This window comes from Chiloscyllium punctatum, chromosome 41 (genome assembly GCF_047496795.1).
Source record: "Chiloscyllium punctatum isolate Juve2018m chromosome 41, sChiPun1.3, whole genome shotgun sequence".
Taxonomy (NCBI): Eukaryota; Metazoa; Chordata; class Chondrichthyes; order Orectolobiformes; family Hemiscylliidae; genus Chiloscyllium; species Chiloscyllium punctatum.
The window spans coordinates 21,766,977-21,789,591 of NC_092779.1; the positions used below are offsets into that span (position 1 = coordinate 21,766,977).

General features: G+C 42.7%; 1 protein-coding gene across 17 annotated transcripts in view; it reads right to left on the reverse strand.

The window, feature by feature from the left end:
• fhod3b (formin homology 2 domain containing 3b) overlaps positions 1 to 22,615 on the reverse strand; it is a 612,757-nt gene that overhangs the window by 302,500 nt on the left and 287,642 nt on the right. For all 17 annotated transcript variants that reach the window (XM_072560542.1, XM_072560537.1, XM_072560540.1 and 14 more), the window contains exon 4: positions 19,392 to 19,459. In XM_072560542.1, the coding sequence (XP_072416643.1) occupies positions 19,392 to 19,459 (68 nt within the window). The remainder of the gene's footprint in view (positions 1 to 19,391; positions 19,460 to 22,615) is intronic.

Sequence of the window (22,615 nt, forward strand, 5' to 3'; positions counted from 1 at the left end):
CTATTGAGGCTGGATAAGACTCTGGTCAGACTGCATCTGGGAGTACTGTGTTACTTTGGGCACTGTACCAAAGAAAGGATGTCCTGCTTTGAGAGTCAGATGTACAGCAGAAACAGACCCTTTGGTCCAACCTGTCCGTGCTAGCTAGATATCCGAACCCAATCTAGTCCCACCAGCACCCAGCCCATATCCCTCCAAACCCTTCCTATTCCTATACCCATTCAGATACCTTTTAAATGTTGCAATTGTACAAGCCTCCAACACTTCCTCTGACAGCTCATTCCATACACGCAACACCCTCTACGTGAAAATGCTGCCCCGTAGGTCTCTTTTATATCTTTCCCCCCTCACCCTAAACCTATGCCCTCTAGTTCTGGACTCCCCCACCCCAGGGAAATGACCTTGTCTATTTATCCTATCCATACCCCTCATGATTTTATAAACCTCTATAAAGGTCACCTTTCAGCCTCCGATGCTCCAGGGGAAACAGCCCCAGCCTATTCAGCCTCTCCCTATAGCTCAAACCCTTCAACCCTGGCAACATCCTCTGAACCCTTTCAACTTTCACAACAGCCTTCCAATAAGGAGGCAGCCAGAACAACAGACAATATTCCAAAAGTGACCTAATCAATGTCCTGTACAGCTGCAACATGACCTCCCAACTCCTATACTCAATGCTCTGGCCAATAAAGGAAAGCATACCAAACGCCTTCTTCACTAATCTTATCTACCTATGACTCTACTTTCAAGGAACTATGAACCTGCACTGAAAGTCTCTGGCATTCTACACGACGTTTACAAGAATGATCGCAGGGATGAAGGCCTGATATAGGAGGAGTGGTTCAGGACTCTGGGCATGTATCCAGTGGAGTTTAAAAGGATGAGGGGGATCTCATTGAAACTTAGAGAAGACAGAGAGACTTGGATACAGTGGATATGGAGAAGATGCTTCCACTCATAGCAAGAGTGTTGCTGGAAAAGCACAGCAGGTCAGGCAGCATCAGAGAAGCATGAGAATCAACGTTTCGCGCCGGAGCCCTTCCTGATGAAAAGTCCATTCTCCTGCTCCTCGGATGCTGCCTAACCTGCTGTGCTTTTCCAGTAACACACTCTCGACTCTGATCTCCAGCATCTGCAGACCACACTTTCTCCTAGTTGCTTCCACTAGTAGGAGAAACTAGGACCCAAGGGCATAGCCTCAGAGAGAAAAGAGATAACCCTTTAGAATGGAGATGGTTGGGGGGGGGATTTCTTCAGCCAGAAGGTGGTGAATCTGTCGAGCCAATTGCTGCAGCGAGCTGTGGAGGCGTAGTCATTGAGTGTCACATATTTAGGTAAAGGGATCAAGGATTACAGGGAGAAGGCAGTAGAATGGGGTTGAGAAACATATCAGTCATGATTGAATGGAGCATTCAATGGGCTAAAAGGCTTAATTCTGCTCCTATATATGGTGGTTATCTTCACTAGTTACCTCGGTATCTCTTGGCCTGTTTTGGAACTGTCCTTAGATTACTGATAAGCAATCATTTCAAATTAAAAGCTTTTTTTCGAACCATGGAAACAATATGAACTCAAAGCTAGGTTCAAATCCGATATTTCTGGTAGAGATTTGAAAATCCTTCGATTTGCTTTCTGATGAGCCTGACTTCTCTGGCCTTTGTATCACCCATGTCTAAGACCAGCTATGTAGGCTACTGATAGACATTGGGCAGCGTACTGCCCTAGACACTAGGGTTGCCTTGAGCAAATTGGATACACAAACAGCTCTTTGGGAATCTTAACTTCTGAAAGATATTTGCCACATAAACCATCTAAACAACAGAGTTATTTATGATTCATCTATATTACATAAATCTCTTTAGAGATTATTTTTATCACAGATGTAATGTACACACACTTATGCAGACATTGTATTTTGGTATATACTTTGTTGAAATAACTGTAGTTAACTCAGTTCCCACAGAAATCTGCTAAGAAATCCAGTGGCCTCTGGATGTATGGAAGTTATTTCTTCCATTGCCCTGCAGTGTGATCATTCACTGATCTCCTCCAGTGGTTATGGCCATAACTTCAGCCACTGAGAAGGACACACAAGGCCAACGGATGAAGCAACTGTTGATCTGCTTTCCAATCTCACTTGCCTTCGATCACAACAGAGCTTCAGGAGGTTGACAATCCTGGTGACAGGGAGAAACTGCTTACCCAAATTTGCAACACATTGTTAGAAGGGTGAAAGGAAAATGTTAAACGTTAGCATCATTTGCAAAGTGGCATGATGAACAGCACCACAAAGTTTAGCCGACTATATTTATCCAAATCTACTCATCAAAACTACATTAAAAAAATTTAAATTCTAGGGAGTCACATTGAACAAAATAACAGTCCTTGATTCAAAGTATTAATACTAAATTTAATTTAGGTAATAAACAGTTGTTCCACCAATCTGTCTCACTTCATATTAACCCTGTGTGCAATTCATCGCGAATATTCTTAAACAGGCTTTAACAATATTTGATTGCAGATTGAAGATACCAAAATGGCTATGATTTGCATTCCACTCAGATCCACGCATCAAAAGTCATCTGACAAAGAGATACGTGCGGATTTCACCAGTTTTCAACAATACCTTGGACACGTTTAAATTAAACCTAGTAGCCACAGCATGCACAGTCCCAAGACAGAGCCCCATTACACTGGAACTTCAATCCTTCAGTACTGAAGCTCTCTGCACACTCTTGCTCACGCTTTAATTCCTCCCAGAAGTTAAACTTTAAACGTTTAGGCTGCATCAGTCTTGGCTAAACATCAAAATTAATTGCAGGTAGCTTGAAAGTGCCCAGGGATTTCAGAGGAAGATTGCACAGAGGTTGTACTGTGATCCTTGCCACAAGCACTATAAGGCTGGTTCAGAATTTCTCTGAAATCCAGTCTCACATGAAATATGAATCCAAATTTTTGAACTATTCAGTCTCAGTATGTGGCTATAGCTGGCATTTATTGCCAACCTAACTGCCTGACAGCAAGTGTTAAGGGTCTAGATTAGAGTGGTGCTGGAAAAGCACAGGTCAGGCAGCATCCAAGGAGCAGGAAAATCGACATTTCGGGCAAAAGCCCTTCATCAGGAATAGCTCTATTCCTGATGAAGGGCTTTTGCCCAAAACGTCGATCTTCCTGCTATGCTTTTCCAGCACCACTCTAATCTAGACTCTGGCTTCCAGCATCTGCAGTCCTTGTTTTTACCTTGCAAATGTTAAGGACTTAACAGAACCACACCACTACCCCTTAACCCACCAGTTTTCTCAAAATTCTCACCCACCTTTTACTGAATGAGCAGAATTTTTTTCCAGCTAAATATTGGGAAATGCAATTCCATTGTTCATTCCCTACCCTCCAAACTCCATCTTTCTTCCTGGCAACCGAAAATGCTGAACCAAATTGTGCACAGCTTCAGTGTTCTGTTTGATATCAAAATAACCTTCTGCCAATCTGCAACACGAGTGAGGCTGCCTACTGCTGAAACACGAAGTGCCAGCCTCTGCCACGGTCTCAACCGAGGAAGCACCCACCGAAAGCTTTGCTATCTCCAATGGTGTTCTGGCCAACCTCCAATTCCAACATATGTTCAACTGATCTGACGCTCTACTCTAGCATACCAGTTTCCTCTAACACATCATTTCTGTCTCCAACATTGGCACCCTTTCTGGTAAGACCTTAATTTAAAATTCTCACCATACTTTTCAACACCAACCGTAGCCTCACCCTTCTAAAGTTCTGTAACTGATTCCCAGCTGTTTGTGATCTCTGCACTTTTTTTTCCTCTTTTTCTTTTTTAACAACTCCAGGGTGTTGGTGGATTCCCCTGTGTTTTTTTCTTTCACTAACTGCAGTAGTGCTTATTTTTTCCCCAGCACCCATGGTGTGTGTGTGGAGGTTTGAGACACAGTGAAAGACACAAAGTGCACGAATCTTTATTCAATTTCCACCGCCAGGAAGATAGGAAAACATCCGAGTGGCCAGTGACAAGCAGTGCCCTTCACATCAAAGGGCAATGCTGTGTGATCAAAACAGTGAAGGGAAGGGTAGGGACTAAATCAAAATAGAGTTGAAGGGGGAAATAATGCACTCCACTCCCTGCGGCGCCCACCTCTCCCTGACCAACTCCAGGGTGTTGGTGGACACCGCGCAGTCCTTCTCTGCGCTTCTTCAATGCTGGTATCCCATGTATCCTTGATTAAAAACGACTCCCACATTAGTGGCCTAGTTGGACCAATCACCTTACCAGCTCCCAAGTTCTTTAATGCCCTCACTAAAAACTTCTGCCTTTTTACCTCTCTCCCCTTTTAAATACTCCTTCCAATCTGCTAATCACAAAAGTATCATGTCTGAATTTCCACTCTAAATAGCAGCCTCTCCAACAATGTTAATTTCCCCTAAATTTTAAATGGTGTATCCCTGTTCTCAGAATATTATTCAGTAACAGTTATTGAAAAGTAATTGTTTTATTCCTTTTTTCCAAATTAATTGGGGATTCTTTTTTTTTTGAGGCTATGAAATAGCTGTAGGAGCTTAAAGGATTCTTAAGGTGGATTGGCCCTTCACATGCCTGTCTCCCAAGTTAAATGGTTATTGACCTAAACCTGGCTTTGAATTGGCTATTATCTGCCATTAGATTGAGCTCCCTGTGTTATGGTGAATGCAGGACTGGGAAAGATGGTTGTTCAGGGTGATGAGAGCAGATAAAAATGCTCCTTAGCCATTAAGATAAGAGCTGGGTAGCTGATTTCTATTTCAGTTGGCTAGTCTGCCTGAGGACCTCCAAAATCTGAATGTTTCTTATTCAAAGTTGAGGTTTGAATTGAAAGTTTAGCCTTTTTTTTGAAGGGTCCTGGTTGTTTCCAAGCTCTCTTCAATGAGCATGTTTTGCACTCACTGTAATAGGTGCAGAAGCATTTGGATTTAATGTTTTACAGTTATTGACTTAATGTTTTAGAGTTATGTAACACCAAGCCACGTGGGATGTTAGGCCACATGACCTAAAGCCTTGCCAAAGGGGTAGATTGGAAGGAGTATTTAAAAGGGGAGAGCGGTAAAAAGGCAGAAGTTTTTAGTGAGGGGATTAAAGAACTTGGGAGCTGGTAAGGTGATTGGTCCAACTAGGCCACTAATGTGGGAGTCGTTTTTAATCAAGGATACATGGGATGCCAGCATTGAAGAAGTGCAGAGATCACAAACAGCTGGGAATCAGTTACAGAACTTTTGTGATTAACCAAGTGGGGAATTAAACTTTCAATTAACAAGGGTGCTGACGAATATTGGCAATGACAACAAGGTCAAAAGTTTAACCCTGTCCAGGATATCCAGTGGTCAGATTGTTAAAATGGACACGTCGAAACCTACTGCCCTCTCCAGGTTGCAGAGGTTAAGACAGTTTGCTGCCAAACTTGGCCTTCCTCCATTTAATTCGCTGCGAGAGTTAAAATGGTCCCTGCAATGGAACACATTAAGTTTCTAAACATATGACTGGTCTGTTTAGAGATGCAAACTCTCATCAGACCATAATTCCATTTTCAGATTAAGCCTAGAAATGACTACTAATTTCTTGACACGCAAAATAAATGCAACAAAAGAGTCTGCCCACAAACTCGGTCAGGTTTTTAAAAATATATACTTTTAAAGGATGTGGATAGTTGCTGGCTAGGCCAACATTTACTGCTCCATCCCCAATTATCCTCGTAAGCCACTATTTTGAAGCACTGCAGTCTACATGGTGTAGAGAGACTCAGTATTGTCAAGAGTTCCAGGATTTAGATCCAGTGACATGGAAAGGATATCAACAAAGCTCAAAACCAGAATAGCATGTGGTGTCAGAGGGCAAACATATTGTTATATTTCACCGCATTTATTCTGTCTCCTGAAGATCTTAGACTTCCAAATTCCAGCTCTTTCTGGCCTCAATGACTGTCAGAGCTGCTTGCATGGTAAAGATCCAAGTAACTTTTTTTCTGCACAGGCCATGAAAAAACATTTCCAAACTGCTTAGATGGCTTCCACAAAAACGACTCCAAATTAACAAGAATCTATCATTTAACTACATGTCATAATTAAGGCAATAAAAATGTGAAGGTCAAGAACATCGAGGCAATTGTCATAAGTTCACATTGATTCATCCCTTCTGCGCTTTGATTCTGGATTGGGGAATCTCTTTGTAGGAGATTCGCACAATGTCCCTATTCTTATTCTGCTTCACACCTATTTGCACAGGCGCTTGGTTTTGCAACCCTCAAGGTTTAAAGCAGTTGACTGCAACAACCAGGCATCCCACCCCCCCCCCTGCAGTTACTTTTCAAAATTCCAGAGGGCGATATAACCTTTGCGTTCAGTCTGTCTGCCACAAACTATTGTAAGCAGGCTTCAGTTACTCATTCGCCTCTTGCTATTGGGCAGCATTTAATATTAAATTTGAGGGAGCTCCCATCAGACCCAAAAAACACCTCAGAACGAGTAGGTAAATTGCTTTGGTTCACCCACTAACCAAAGCAAAACACTTCAGTAATCATAGCCAAATATACCTCAGGACCAGTATCAGAAGTTGGAAAAAGACCCATTTTAGTTCGTAAACCCTCTCAGCAACTGTGAAATTGTGCAGCATCCCAGTTTCTGAATACAATTCACCAACCTCCACAGGAATTCAGATATATGTATATAGGGGAAGTGTTGGTAATGTCACTCAATTAGTAATCTAGAACTCCAGGCTAATGATCTGGGGATAAGAGCTTGAATCCTACCATGGCAGATGGTAAAACTGGAGTTCAAGACAAAGCTGGGATAATAAGCTGCCAAAAACACACACACACACACACACACACACACACACACACCTGGCCCACTAACACCTCCTAACATCGCTGGTATCTTTTAGGGAAGGGAACCAGCCATGATCTGGTGTACAAGAGACTCCAGATCCACAGTAATGTCACAGACTCTTAACTACTCCAGGATGATTAGGAATGGGCAGTAAACTGTGGCCAAGCCAGCAGAATGATATGATATATATATTTTTTTAAAAAAACCATTGCTGAAGCTCACGCAGCGTTGGGCTAGTTCACAGGCATCAGCTTGAAAATGCCACACAAAAAAACACTGTAGAAGTTGCCTACACAGGCTCAACATAAAACATTCAGTTCCTCACTTGAAAAGGGCCCTTTTGGGTTTAGGTTCTGCAGGTTACAATGGAGCAACTGGAATTGGAAAAAGCAATTACCGCTATTAAAACTGACCCAGCATGGGCCAACATGTTGGCTCAGCAGTTAGCATTGCTGACTCAGTGCCAGGGACCTGGGTTCAATTCCACCTTCAGGCAACTGTGCAAACTCCAGACAGACATTCTCCGTGTCTGCAGGACTTTCCTCTTTTTGCTCCAGTTCCCCATCACCCACCCCGCCCCCCCCCAACCCCATAGTCCAGGGATGTGCTAGTCAGGTGGATTGGCCATACTAAATTGTTCAGTGTCCAGGGATGTGTAGGTTAGGTCGGCTAGCCATGGGAAATGCAGGGTTACAGGGATGGGGCAGTGGGTGTGGGTCTGGGTGGGATGGTCTTTAGAGGATTGGTGTGGACTTGATTGTCCAAATGGCTTGGTTCCAGAGTGTGGGGATTTTATGATTCTACAAACAGTTTAAACTGGGGCTAGTCTTTCAGGGTAATAGGATCTCTCACTGAACATGCTGTTGCAAGGATCTAACTGGTCTTTAGATGGGAGAAAAGATTCCTTTACCAAGTTTCTAATTGGGTGCCTGTTCATTTGAGTGGAGGCCTCGCTATTCAGCATCAAAAGATGCCATAGAGAGATTTCTGCCCATATTCGGTACAGCTCTATTTCACATACTCTCATTCAGCACTCAACAGTGGAAAGACATCTCAAATGCCCTGCACACGGAGAATGTCTGTCTGGAGCTTGCACAGTTGCCTGAAGGTGGAATTGAACCCAGAAGACCTTTGCTTCATCACATCTCAATGCTTAATCAAATTGTCTCTGCACTCCAAAATCATATTATTTATTAAAAGGTGTGCAAATCACAGACCCACATCAAAGCCCAGGCCCATGGCAAATGTGCTGAGTGTGTTCACCCATGGAGAATAGCCAGAGAAAATGCCCATAGTGCTTTATTACTGACATACTTGCAAGAGTCTCATGAGATCTTTACAAAATCAATTAATTCTGGAGACACTATAATTTTAGAGAGTTGGCATCTCCAAAAATGGTCACAAGGTTCAATGCCTAATAACAACATTTAAGACAGTATACATTATCTGGAAGCTCCTTTTGTATAGTGGGTGGTGTCCCAATCTCTAAGCTAGAGGCTGTAGGTACACATCCCACCCCAGGATTAATGGCCCAGGAAGCAGTGTTCACCGTGGGCGGCACGGTGGCACAGTGGTTAGCACTGCTGCCTCACAGCGCCAGAGATCCGGGTTCAATTCCCGCCTCAGGCGACTAACTGTGTGGAGTTTGCACGTTCTCCCTGTGTCTGCGTGGGTTTCCTCCAGGTGCTCCGGTTTCCTCCCACAGTCCAAAGATGTGCAGGTCAGGTGAATTGGCCATGCTAAATTGCCCGTAGTGTTAGGTAAGGGGTAACGGTAGGGGTATGGGTGGGTTGCGCTTTGGCGGGGCAGTGTGGACTTGTTGGGCCGAAGAGCCTGTTTCCACACTGTAAGTAATCTAATCTAATCATGTGACCAAACTAGGTAGTGTATCCGCTTATTAATCTTTCCAGGATGTACCAATAATAGGTAAGAGGGACAGACACTCCGAGTCTACCATGTATTGCAACAAAAGTTGAAGCCTCCACCAGCATTGTCTACAGCTTCAAAGTACATGTACGCAAGAAGCATATGTTGTCACATTAGTTTGGACCTTATGAACTGAAACACCCAAAAGGCTCTGCATAGGTCTAAAAATAAATCTGTTCAATGAAGCTTAGCCAAAATGGAGTCTAATCATCATCGACAAGGTTGTAGTATCACTATACAGAGGATGGACACTGATTACAAACTAACCTGGACCACCCATAAATCAACACTGTCGCTACAAGGGGAGTTCAGATATTGTATTCTGTTGGGAATTCTCTTCCCACTTGCCAATGCCCATTTGTTACCAAAGGCACAAGTCAGGAATATAATGGAATATTCCCCAATTGGCATGTCAAATGAGATTCCATCAACACTCAAGCAGCTTGACAGGATCCAGGACAAAGCAGGCCACTTGACTGGCACCACATTCAACCCCTCCATCACTGTCCCACAGCTGTAACAGTATGGACCAATCAAAAGGTGTACTACAACTCACCAAGGCTCCTTCAACAGCACCTTCTAAACCACAGCCCTCAGCCACCAACAAGAACAAAAAGTAGCAGAAGCATGGGAACACCACCATTTGCAATTCTCCTCTAAGCCACACACACCATCCAAGTTTGGAAGTACAATCATCATTCATCCACTTACGTGGGTTCAAAATCCTGGGAATCTCCCAGCAGCGCTGTGCTGCACCCATCTCACCACGATCTATAGGACACTTGGGGGATGGGCGTTCGATGTTGAGCGAGCCAGCAACACCAGCATTCCACGGAATGATAGCAATCTGAAATTTGCACAGATCTCCCTAATTATAGAATGACACATCCCAAAAACATTACAATCTGGTTCTTCATGTCCTCCTTATCATGTACTGGAAACATATGGGACAATGATAATTAACAAAAGCATTGGCAGTACCCAGAGCTGCTAATTCCTGAGAAACTATGGCCCTCTAACTTGTCCATTCACCCATACTTACAGTACCCAATGCAATAGAAATGTTTTCACAAATCTCTGCACTCCTTTCAAATTCCACTGCTGCTCAGCCTCATACTTAGACAGAGTGCACTCTGATCCTGAGCACTCTTCCTGGGGCTCGCTGACACAAGTCAGGTGTTACCCATAATTCTTACAGACCACCTGTGTATGCCTGACAGCACAATACAACTTCATTCAAAGCAGGATATCCTCAGCACAAGATCAGGCCAATCTGACAAAACAAGTACTCAAGTAGTAGTGGTTTGTGACCAAATCATACAAGGTAAACAACATAGCGATTGTATAACTCAGCTTGTGGAACACCCCAGTTTGTATGCAACTTGGAGATCATGAGGTGGGAGATGGAAAGGTCAGCAACGAGAGATAGGTGGCTTTTCCAACCAACTAGCATCATTGTAGAGTTTGGCAGGGGCATGTAAAAGTACACACCTGTTGCTCCTGGTGTTTTCTGCTGGAAGGATTTTGAGATGTATTTGTGTGAATATTGATAAGGTGTCACATTGTTCAAGTAAAAATAATGTTTCATTAACCATCCATGCTTTATATCTTAGCAACAGTGCAAGGATATGTTTAAGTGCAAGCATCCAGCCAAGGAAAGGGGCACCTTTAGCTTTAATGTTTCTGAGGGATGGCTCATTGATTCATTTAACTGCCCCATCCGTGTAATACAAATTTCAGAAAACCTTTCACACGGCCCATGGCCGCAGCTGTTCTGTACCACCATGAAACAAATGGACAATGCAATCTGGTGCAAGGTCTTGTAGAAAAGGAGTTCTCATCTGTGAGATTCCACCTTGTTGGTTGAGAAGTTCCACATTGTAGACCATTGCCAAATTAATAATTCCTGGCCTGCACATCAGATTGCAGAACATTGTCGTCCAAAATTATCCTCGAAGCCCCTGACTTTGACTCATATTTTCACCGCCCCTTGACCACCCCACTTCAATAGCCCCTTTAACTGTACCCTCACACTCAGTAGACATGGTTCTGTCCAACAGCTACAGCAATGAAAAATGTGCAAGCCTGCTCAAACTCTTAATTTAAATTATTCAGTTAAGAGTTTGAAAACAATGGAAGACATCAAGCCACTGTTCCTCATTTTAGATCTTCCCAAAACTAGTCCCTAAGTGTTGTGATTCACATTTGGTAGCAGCTCCTTGTAACATATCTATCAAAGTGATTTGCGTGACATCGATAAACTCTAGTAATATTTTCAATTGTGTCTAACAAAAGGAACAGATGTCTTATCTTAATCACAGGTTTGGCTCATCTTGCAGTCGACTCTTGGCCTAACAGGCCCAGACAGACAGAGTGCCCTATGCTCCAAGGGAACTGATGTAAAATATGTCTTTCCATGAGAGGCACTTAAAACAATTTTAAAAAAAGGGCAGTTATCTTCAAAAGGGAATAAATTCCTGAACCGTTTAAATATGCAAAGGACAATTATAAAGCCTAAATCTGTCAGTTGCTGACAACTTGATTTGTTTGAAACAATAAATAACTCATCAAATCGCACAACGGTATCCCGTAAAGAGCTGGGTTTGCCTTCTGTATGGTGCACGCAAACAGTGTCAGAACACCCACCTGTTTGGCAAGTGCCGGTCTCGCACATAAGGAACGGAAATGCCAAGGCTGTGCCTGGCACCGTAAACAGCTTGAAAATAAGCATGCATACAGCACGACATGGAACATTAAGGTCATATGCTGCTGGTTAGATCTTGCTGTGATTTTGGATGCAAGTTTCTAAACCTCTGCAGATTTACTTCTTATGAAACACACACATACACACACACCTCTGTATGGATCGATGGAGAAGCAGAGGGGTTGAAGTTGTACAAATCTGGTTGCCAGCCAGCAGATTATTCAATGCCATTTGGAAAGGCTGCAGTTGGAAAGCACTGCACTACAGAGAAAAATACACGCACCCCTTTCATTTTAGCCTCCTCAGTATTTCAGCCGACATCTAGATTTCTTTGTAAACGATAGGATCTGTATTCCGGTCCATTGTTTTTTTGGACAGTAAACTGCTCCAGGCAAACAAAACTGCATTGTCCATCAGGAAGCCTGCATGTTTTAAATGGAAACCTCAAGACACAGCAGATGCAGCTTTACACTGCACCTGAAAAGGAGATTCCTGGGAGAGCACTGTTCTGTATGATTACAGCACAGTCTCACGTACAGTTGGCTCTGAACTGATTTTTAAAAAAAAAAAGACAGGTTCACTGTTGTGCATTGCATCGGATCACCAAAAGGTCAGACAGAAGATCCATGAATTTCTGACCTGCTGCAGCTGCATGCAAGGCTGGAGTTATCCAAAATGTAATCGCAGAATTGGGAATTTCAGTGACGGGTGCTATCAATTTCCTCAATTTAATGTGTGTTATTCTTATTTCCATAATCCACCATGGCTCTTGCCTCTGCCCATCTTCCTAAACTCTTCTGGTCTTCAATCCCCCTATTTCTTACATGAACTTTCAATGCTAGTCTCTTTAACATTCCTGACTTTCTTGGCTCTGCCATTGGAATTAGTCCTTCAATGGTTGAAGCCCCCAAAACTTTGGAATTCTTGCCAAAAACCTGTTTGCTCCTCAGTCCTTCTTTTAAAATCATGACTGCACACTTATTTCCCAATTCCTTCCCACCTGGCCCCATTTTATTGCCTCAGATGGTGTGTGACCCCAGGTCGAGAATACAGTGGGCTGACTGGAGTGGGGCGGGGATTTAAACAGCTGAGTGTGCATAAGACAAAAATGAACAGGGAACTTTTGAGAGCTTGTGGTTGAAGTAATGATCAGGTTTCAGTGCTCTGCCCAACGAGTGAGGAAAACAAAAACGTACACAAATATGTAAGGGTCTCGTAGCTGTGAAATGTGTGTCAGGATTCCACAGCCACCAATTTTGTCTCAGACAGGGCAACCACAAAATCGTGCTCCACAGCCCCACTGGAAGGTCATGGCCCACAATTTGGAAATGACCAACTTCAAACCCATTTCATTGACTGATCTTCTGGTCACGATCAATTTGGATGTAACAGAGTTAAACCAAGGCATAAAAGCACAATTGTGCAGATGCTGGAAGCATGAAACAAACACAGAATGCTCAAGAAACTCAGCAGCTGTGGACAGAGAAAAACAGGAGTTAATATTTCAAGTTTAGTGTCATGAAGAAAGAGGAGCCCTTTTTCCACAATAAGGATTCTAAAGTGGTATAATTTTCAGACTTTATTGTGGCCGATCCAGTAAACTTCAACACCACTTGCCTGCTTTCCTTCCATAAGGGGGTGGCATGGTGGCTCAGTGGTTAGCATTGCTGCCTCACAGCGCCAGGGACCTGGGTTTAATTCCAGTCTCGGCCGAGTGTCTGTCTGGAGTTTGCACACTCTCCCAGTGTCTGCATGAATTTCCTCCAGGTGCTCTGGTTTCCTTCCACAGTCCAAAGATGTGCAGATTAGGTGCATTGGCCAAGCTAAATAGTATTCTGGAACGTGTAGGCCAAGTGCATTAGTCAGAGGAAGGGTATGGGAATGGGTCTGGGTGGGATACTCTTTGGAAGTCAGTGTGGACTTGTTGGGCCAAATGGCCTGTTTCCACAGTGTAGGTATTCTATAATTCTACCTCCACAGATGCTGCCAGACCTGCTGAGTTTCTCTTGTGTTGTTGATGCTAGTTTCAGAAAATTTGACACATTTCAACGTGGATAGGATTTATTAACTCCTCCACCTTAATTTAAAATGGGGGAAAAAAAGTAACCTATTTTTTCCTAATCAACCTATTCAGAGACGTTAACACATCTCTGGAACAGGTGGGACTACCCAGGTCTCTCGACCAGGGGTAGGGACACCAACGTACCCCAACAGGACCCCTTATATTCAGTCTCTTTTTAAAATCTATTTGTCCAATCAACCTGTTCAGAGATGTTAATACACATCTCTTGAGCAGGGAACTGAACCCCAGCCTCCTGGTTCATGAGTAGGGACACTACCACCGCACCACAGGGGGGGCCATATTACTCATTCTTACAGTTTCTGTCAATACTGGTCCTATTATGCATCCCTTAGATTGTCCCAGTTAATTAATTAATTAGCTCCAATCACCTGATTTACTACCAGAGCAGTCACGTGTCCCTTTACACCGTTGCGCCTTGGTGCTGGAGTTTGTTTATAAATGTTCCCGTGAAGCACCTTGGGATACCTAGGTGCTAAATAAATTCAAGTTACAGTTGGCTTCACTGTGATGTACATCGAAACTTGCAGAAAACAATGAAACTAATCCATCCCCCCACCACGGCTTTTATAATAGACTTTTTTTAAAAAAAAAAGCTCTCCAGGTCAACAGACTCTGTAGCATACTCCAGTCAAATACGGTTTTAAAAACATCCGAGCACAAATTTCTGCATTTAACCAGGACATCACATCACTGACACAGGAAACCCCTACAATTCATTTTGAACATCTGAATCAATATAAATCACAATCTAATTAGATTTAGGAACAGACTTGAACACAGGAAGAACACTGTGATGCAAGACCTGAGCACCACTTTTCCCATGTGATGTCTGAATTTGAAACAAAAGAAATTTAAATCATCTGCTTGTTCAGAAGCACTAAAGGAGGTCCTAATGAGAAATGCACAATTAACAAAACAACCATACTCAAAATTTTAAATTCTTAAATAATTCTGAGCAAAAACGTCTTGTAATGATTAACCTATCATCTCATAACAATGTTCATATTTAAAATCATAGAAAGATTGTGGCAGAGCCTTTGCCAATTCCTCTCGGACTTCCTTTAATAGGTGAAGGTGACTGATTCACTGAGTTCTGTTCAGTTTGTTTTCAGAAGCAATAGCTTTCCTCCAGTTATCTCCAACAAATTTTATGTACTCATCCAGTAACACTTGCAGTCTCATATCCACCTTGATCTTGGAAAACAAAACCCCAGCTGATTACAAAAATTGATTTCATTTCTCTGGAAACAGTCCCTTTCCTTTACCAGGAGTGTTTTGTTCCCTCAATATTTGTATCACAAACGCATTGCGTTCACTAGTTACTTTGCTCCCTTGTTGAACTACCAACATTATCAGGGATCTATTCGTCACAATACCCATGATTCCCTTTGGTCACATGCATTACCACCACCCAGCCAATTCTGGAAAGAATACAAATTCCCTTCCATCACTGCCCGGTTTTTTTGTTCAAAATACACAACTTCTCAACTATCTGTGGCTCTCATTCACCCTTTCTCTCAACTACGTCAGTCAATTAGAATTCAGTGTCAAGGGCAGTCCCCATTCCCCAACTCCAAAACTGTCCTAACAGTTTTTCCACCCCAACTCTCCTGAAAATATGTTGACTAGGAATATTCACTTCCCAGTCAGAAATTTCAAGTCAAACCCAAGCCATGTCCTCATTCTGAGCTGCTAGATAATATCCCTTACTTGTTTTAGTTTAAAAAATGTTTGCAATTCTTTTTGGACAATTTGTCCATTGATACTTGTGCATTCATAACCAGTGAGCCTATAAATCTATCATGGTGTGGATAAAACAGGTCCGGCTTCAGTTGACGTCATAATTTAAAAAGGTGAGAAAGGCTCTAGATGGAGAGTACTGGGCAACGGACGACTACAACTTAACCCTATCTTATTTGACAGATTTACAGCAGTAGGAACTTATTCATATCTTGAATGGTATAGTAGGAAGTGTAACAATAATAATTCTAGTCAAAATTGTAAGCTTGAGAGATGGCAGGAGAGGCCAGCTGGATGGAACACGTAGCTTGTCAGATATGGGGAATCCTAGATGTGGCCAGTGTCTCAGATGACCACACATGCAGGAAGTGCTCCCAGCTGTAGAAGTTCCAGGTCTTAGAGCTCGAGTACCTTGTGGCACATCAGCGAGGCTAACAGTTATGTGGATAGCACGTTTAGAGAGTGGGTCACATTGCAATTTAAGGGACTAGAGGAAAGAAGGGAAATGGGTGACCAGACAGTCCAGAAAGAGGAGGCAGTCCCCTGATGCCCTACTCACTAACCAGTATTCCATTTTGGAAGCTCAGGAGGGTACTGGTACCTTGGCAGAATTCAGTCAGAGCCAAGCTTTTAGCACAAGTGGTTTGACTGAACCAGGGCTGGTGGTGGTGGTGACGAGAAAGGAAAAGCAATAGTGATAGGGGGATTCTTTAAATCGGGAAACACTGGCATTTCGATGCCAAAGACGTAACTCCAGGATGGTGTGTTCCCTCCCTAGTGCCAAGGTCAGGGATATCACTGAACGGCTGCAGGACATCTTGAAAGGAGAGGGTGATGAGCCAGGGGCAAATTGGGGAATGATATGGGCAAATTGGGGAATGGAGGCTTGCCTCAAGAATTCAGGGAGCTAGACACTAGATTAAAAAGCAATGGTTGTAATCTCTGGGTCACTCCTGGTGCCACATGCGAGCGAGTTTAGAAATATGAAAGGAGGACAGATGAATGCATGGCTTAAGAGTTGGTGCAAGAGGGAATGTCTTAGATTCCTGGATCACTGGGTCAATTTTGGGGGAAGGTGGGCCATGTACTTTCTGCACCTGAACCACATTGGGACAAACATCCTTAAGGTAGGTGTGCGAGTGCAATTTAAATCTTTATTAGTAACTCTAGTTCTCAGCAAGCACACAATTAACACACTATCCAACGATTTGATGAGAATCTAGCCTTTATCCATGATTAACTGGCCAGGTTCACGCGAATGAATCATTGAGTTCAGAATTCAGTCTCCTCTCCGTGATGGCTGGTCGTTGTTGGTGTTGATGTGCCTTCTTATACAGGAGCTTTATCCCCCAGGTCTTTCAAATTGCTCAATGTCCTGCTCCTTTGTCCAAGAGTTGCAAAAACAGAAGCTATCTTTGGGGCGGCACGGTGGCTCAGTGGTTTGCACTGCTGCCTCACAGCACCAGGGACCCAGGTTCAATTCCAGCCTCGGGCAACTGTCTGTGTGGAGTTTGCACATTCTCCCAGTGTCTGCGTGGGTTTCACCCGGGTGCTCCGGTTTCCTCCCACCATCCAAAAGATATGCAGGCCAAGTGAACTGGCCATACTAAATTGCCCATAGTAAAAGATGCATTAGTCAGGGATAAACATAGGGGAATTGGTCTGGGTGGGTTGCTCTTCGGAAGGTCAACGTGGACTTGTTGGGTCGAAGGGACTGTTTCCACACTGTAGGTAATCCAATCCATCGCCCCAGTGCAGAGAAGACCACAGCGAGAGCAACAGACCCAGGAGATGATGTGTTTGGAGTTGCAGGAAAATCTCTGCCGGATGTGGAAGGATCCTTTGGGGCCTTGGATGGAGGTGCGGGTGGCAGGGGCAGGTGCCGGGAGTGGAGGGTGTAGACCTAACGAGGGAGTCGCGGAGGGAATGGCTTCTGCAAAATGCCGAAAGGGTTGGGGAGGGAAATATATCTCTGGTGGTTGGGTCTGACTGTAGGTGGCGGAAATGGAGGAGGATCGCCATTTCAGGAAACACTTTAATGGAACAATTACCTTCAACTGAGAGATTACAGCAATTTTACTAAAAACAACCTCAACAAGTCATTCTGCAGTAGAGGAGTAGTAATAGTCTCATGATTTACAACAAAATTCTATATCATTATAATTTTTCCCCCTTCATGCCACTGGGTCAGCAGCACAAAGTTTGTGCATGCTTCAAACACCTGCATTTTGTTTTATTCCTTGCAAACATGCCTGATAATTAAAATTCTTAGCCAAAAGTAAAATCTTAATTAGTAATTTCTTTTGATTTGTCCTTTTTTTAAAAATTTCCGTATTTGTCTGATCCCTTGCAAAGCACACACCCTGAAAAGTTATCCTCTAATTGAATATTATGGAGGCAGGCCAACATGAACTGTGGAAATTTGCTGAAAACTCATTATTGTCCAACCCCTGCAGAAAGACTGCCACAAAACACTCAAAGGTAAAGCTTGAATGAAGGCAGCAACTGTTAAAATATTTACATCAGGAACATTTTGAGGACACAAATACACGTCAGCAAGTTGATAGCAAGCAAACTGGAGCTGAAAATAGCAGGGTTATTCAAAGTGAGTATTGCATGCAGCAATTGAAGAATGAATGGATTGCAGCTAGGAAAGAGTTTCCACTCGTCAACTCTGTGCGTCAATCCCACTGTCTTTATGTTTAAAGACAAAGCTGGCACATAATAGTAGCTCATGGGCCAAATACACTTGCTATCATCAGCAATGATGCTCATCTCACCTGTTGGGAGCTGTCATGCTGAGTAGCTCAGATCAGGGATCACTGTTTTTCCTTTTTCATGGGGTGTGTAGCAGGACCAGCATTTGTTGTCCATCCCTAAATACCCTTGAGCTAAATAGCTTGCCATATTATTTCAGAGGGCAGTTAATAAACAAACATATTTCTGCAAGACTGAGATGTGTATTCCAGGTCAGATAAGGATGACAGATTTCCTTCCCTGATAAAAGGACTTTCCTGAACCCAACGGGCTTTTCCCAATAATGGCCCCTGTTACAGAGGCTAGTTTTTATGCTTCCCTTTCGTTAATAGAAGACATTTGAACCCATGTCCCTACAGCATTAGCTTCAGTCTCTGGATTGTTAGTCTATTGGATATTATCATGGCGTCACCAGGTCCCTGCCATATACAACAAGATCATTGTAGAAAAGGAAATCACTAAACATAGATGCTTAAAGCTTAGGAAAAAAGTCACAGTCTAGAATGGTAGGCACACTAATTTTGAGTTTAAACAAACAAAGTGTCACCATTTGGAACTAAAACACAGCCTGCTTCTGGGTGTAATATCCGTTCTTGCAAGGTCATCACTCACTTCAGCTGTGTACACTTTCTTACCTGCTAATCACAAAGTCACTCAGTCCTTAATTATATGATACCAATACTTCCTGCATAATTGCTCTTTCATTTTGGCATATCAACAAGTAACTTTCATTTTGCTGGCAGGTTGCCTACATTAAGAGCCCTAGAGATACATTATAATTTAACTCCTCTCTATAGAGTTCCTCGCAAGTCATCTTGCTTTATTAGTCTGGTCTTTGTATCTTTATGAAATTAGTCATACGCCAGACGTTTGGACTCTCCTCCTCTCTCTCCCCCAAGTCACCCCACCAATAACTTCTTTCCTGTTCTGAAGACATGAACTCTTTCCCACAAACAACTGCACAGGCAGTGATAAAACTCTGGATGTTGATCAAAATTGCACTCAGTGCATTAGGCTTAAGCATCAAACACCAACAGGCAGATTCACAACCACGCCTCGTGCTGCTGTTAACAGGCATCTAGTCTCATCCAGTTCCCATTCAGAGTTAATGAACTAGCAAGGAGGAGCAAGAATCTTGGCCAATTCATCTCTTTGTCAATTTGGTGACATCAACGGCAATGTTGCCTGCGTGCAGATCGGTCAAATCCAGAGACTGAATTTGAAGATTTCCATTTCTAAACATCTCGAGACTACAACAGACCATTAAGTGGGAAATAAAACACATTTTTAAGATGAGAGGCAGCCATCAGTACCAACCTGGAAGATCTGCTTGAGTGAAAACAGGGCTCTTCTCAGCTCCCGGCCACAAGAATTGTAGAGTTTCTCTGCATAAAACAGAAAGAAAAGAGCTTTGTTGAAAAAAAAAACAATGCTGACTAGAGGTAGAGCAAAAAGATTGGAACTCCATCAGAATATCAAAATCTGAGAAGGTACGTGACTGTACGTTTGACTGACAACCCACCAGTATAACCCCCACAAAGGCCACACTCCTGGTTGAAGCACCAATCCAAAAACATGAAAGCTACCATCTTCTCTACACAAGAAAATATTTGCATTAGTCTGTGCCTGACTGGATGATCCCAAATTAACTGAAAGCTAATATCTATTATCTTCGGATTTAATCAGCAGGCATTTGCTTTATAAAGCCTTCACACAAGGCCTTTCGCCCTCCCAAAAAAAATCATTCCATGCCACAGATAATTACAGACCTTTGATTTAAATACTTAAATTGGTATTTATAGGGAGATGATACTACATCTTGGGGGTCAAAGGCTTCAGATTTTATTTGCAAGGGACATTATTATTAAGAACGATATTAAACTGGATTAGATTAGATTAGATTACTTACAGTGTGGAAACAGGCCCTTCGGCCCAACAAGTCCACACCGCCCCGCCGAAGCGTAACCCACCCTTACCCCTACATCTACATCTACATCTACCCCTTACCTAACACTACGGGCAATTTAGCATGGCCAATTCACCTGACCTGCACATCTTTGGAGTGTGGGAGGAAACCGGAGCACCCGGAGGAAACCCACGCAGACACGGGGAGAACGCGCAAACTCCACACAGTCAGTCGCCTGAGGCGGGAATTGAACCCGGGTCTCTGGCGCTGTGAGGCAGCAGTGCTAACCACTGTGCCACCGTGCCACCCACTGATCACTGACGATTTTCCTTAAGGCAACCATAAATACTTGACAATATTTACAACTGTTGGATGTGGAGAATGGATAAGAGTTTTTAATTAAATAATTTACACATTGTAACTTTCCACTTTGAGGTGTAACAGTTTGTTTAGGGAATTAAGTTTAATTATATCCAAGCAAACCTTTTTGCTCCATTAATGTTATAGCATCCTCTGTTTACAATTTACTTGGCACCTTCCGACCGGCCAGCTTCTTTCTCCCTTCCCCTTACCCCGGTCAGACAAAAGGTGAAGTGGGAATGATTAAGAGAGAATCTGCAAATCTGACAGTGCCAATGAATCTTATTCATCTTGCTTATCCTTCCAAGTAAGATCACACCGATTACTGTGATAACATCTCATTTCAGTTATTGTGATTTTTAAATTAAAAAAAACTCAAATGGCAAGTTAGATCCTGTCAATTTAAATGCATTGCCTGAAGGTATTTGCAATCCTGTAATAATCACATTAGTATTCAAAGACTCCAAGTAATGAAAGCCACCCATATTAATTGAAGCAAGCAGTTGTAATTTTCATTTCAACCCAGTGCTGTCTGCCACAGTGTTACTTCCATCATCAAAACGAGCCTCTGACCTAAGTGCTGTGATTCTTTCCCATACTTAGCTTCTCTGATAAATGTATCTGGTAAATATGTGGCTGTATACCATTGTAGGCAATCTGACACTTGCCCTATCCTAAATTAAAACCTCAGTTTACCCACAATGAATGCATATTTGGTTCCTCACAAAACAGCCTGGAAAACCTTTAAGAGACTTCATTAAGATGCAGCTCCCTACAAATAACACTCAGTCTCGTGCTCAACATTACAATACTGAGAAACTCAAAGCTGTACATACACATTAGCACGGCAGAAGTTTGAGTTTGACTCGGAGGGTGGCTATTTTGCTGGGCTAGTAACTCACTGATGAGAGTTCAAATCCACCAAGACAGCTGACGAACTTATATTAAATTCGTTGGATAAATCGGAAACTAGAAAGCATCAGTAACGATGACAACGAAAGCAGATTGCCATTAAAAAAAAACCCTATTTGGTTCACTGATGCCCTTTTAGCAAGAGTAGTGAACTAGATAGGGTTTTTCTGTATGGTTTTGGTTACTTGCTAAAGGGCATCTGCTGTCCTTGCCACTCTGACCTGTGTGTGACATCAATCCTAAATCAACCTGACAGACTTTTAACTGCCCTCAAAGACGGTCTCCAAAGCCACTCAATTGTAATCAATTACAAAAAGGGAGAACCAAAAAATAAAATCTGACTGACAACAGACCGACAAAAAAAAGTGTCTCTCTTTCGAATCAAAACACCAGCCTAACAAAGTGTAATTCTGAGATTATGATTTTCAGACAAAATCTCAAACTCCTCCCCTATCACTGTCCCAGTGCCTGTCTTGTCCCATTAGGAAGAAACTTTTTACTGTAATGTTGGCACAGTGGTACACACACACAGGATAGAATCTCAGAGTCCTCAATGTCAATATGAAGTCACATGATACCAGGTGAAAATTTGGCTACGAGTTACATCTCCTGCTGATTTCCACCTTCCTCCTTTAGCTCATCTATGTAGTGAACATGGCTTGGAAGAAGCTTTTCACATAGCTAAGGCACAGATGTACTTCATATTAATCACTGAGTGCCACTAACACCACGATTGACCGGGCTAGTTGTGTGCTGAAGGACATCTGCCTGACTACAGTTAAAGCAAGTGGTACTGGAATCATAAGAGATTAGCAACATCCTCACCAATTTACCTGTTGTAAATGCATATCCCATGCATGTATAGGGCAGACTACATCAAAGCCCTTGCAACAATAAACCTTCCGTTTAAAATTAAAGGACACTTTCTAAATTGTAAGGCACTACATTCATTCTAAATGCTATACATTCAGGACTGATCTAGTAGCTCAAAATGAGATATCCGTGGAGCTACTGCATGCCAAAAATGCCAAAATTTTATTGCACACAACCTGTAAACTCATGGCCTGGCATTTCCCTCTCTCTTGCTCATTCATCAGTCCCAAGTTGGAGGACCAATACTAGTTTAGTAAGGAGTGAGCAAGAAAATATACCAGGTACAGCACAAAGTAGACCTGGAAATGAGATACAACCTGGTTAACCTACAATGCAGGACTGCATACATTGTAGACAATGAAGTCAGCACATTATTCAGAGAAATATGTTTGCACAACAAAAGCATCCGATCAACACTCAGCAGTCCATTACAAGTCATTTTAGACAATTAAGGAACTAACAGGCAAAGGAGACTTCATAAACATCCACA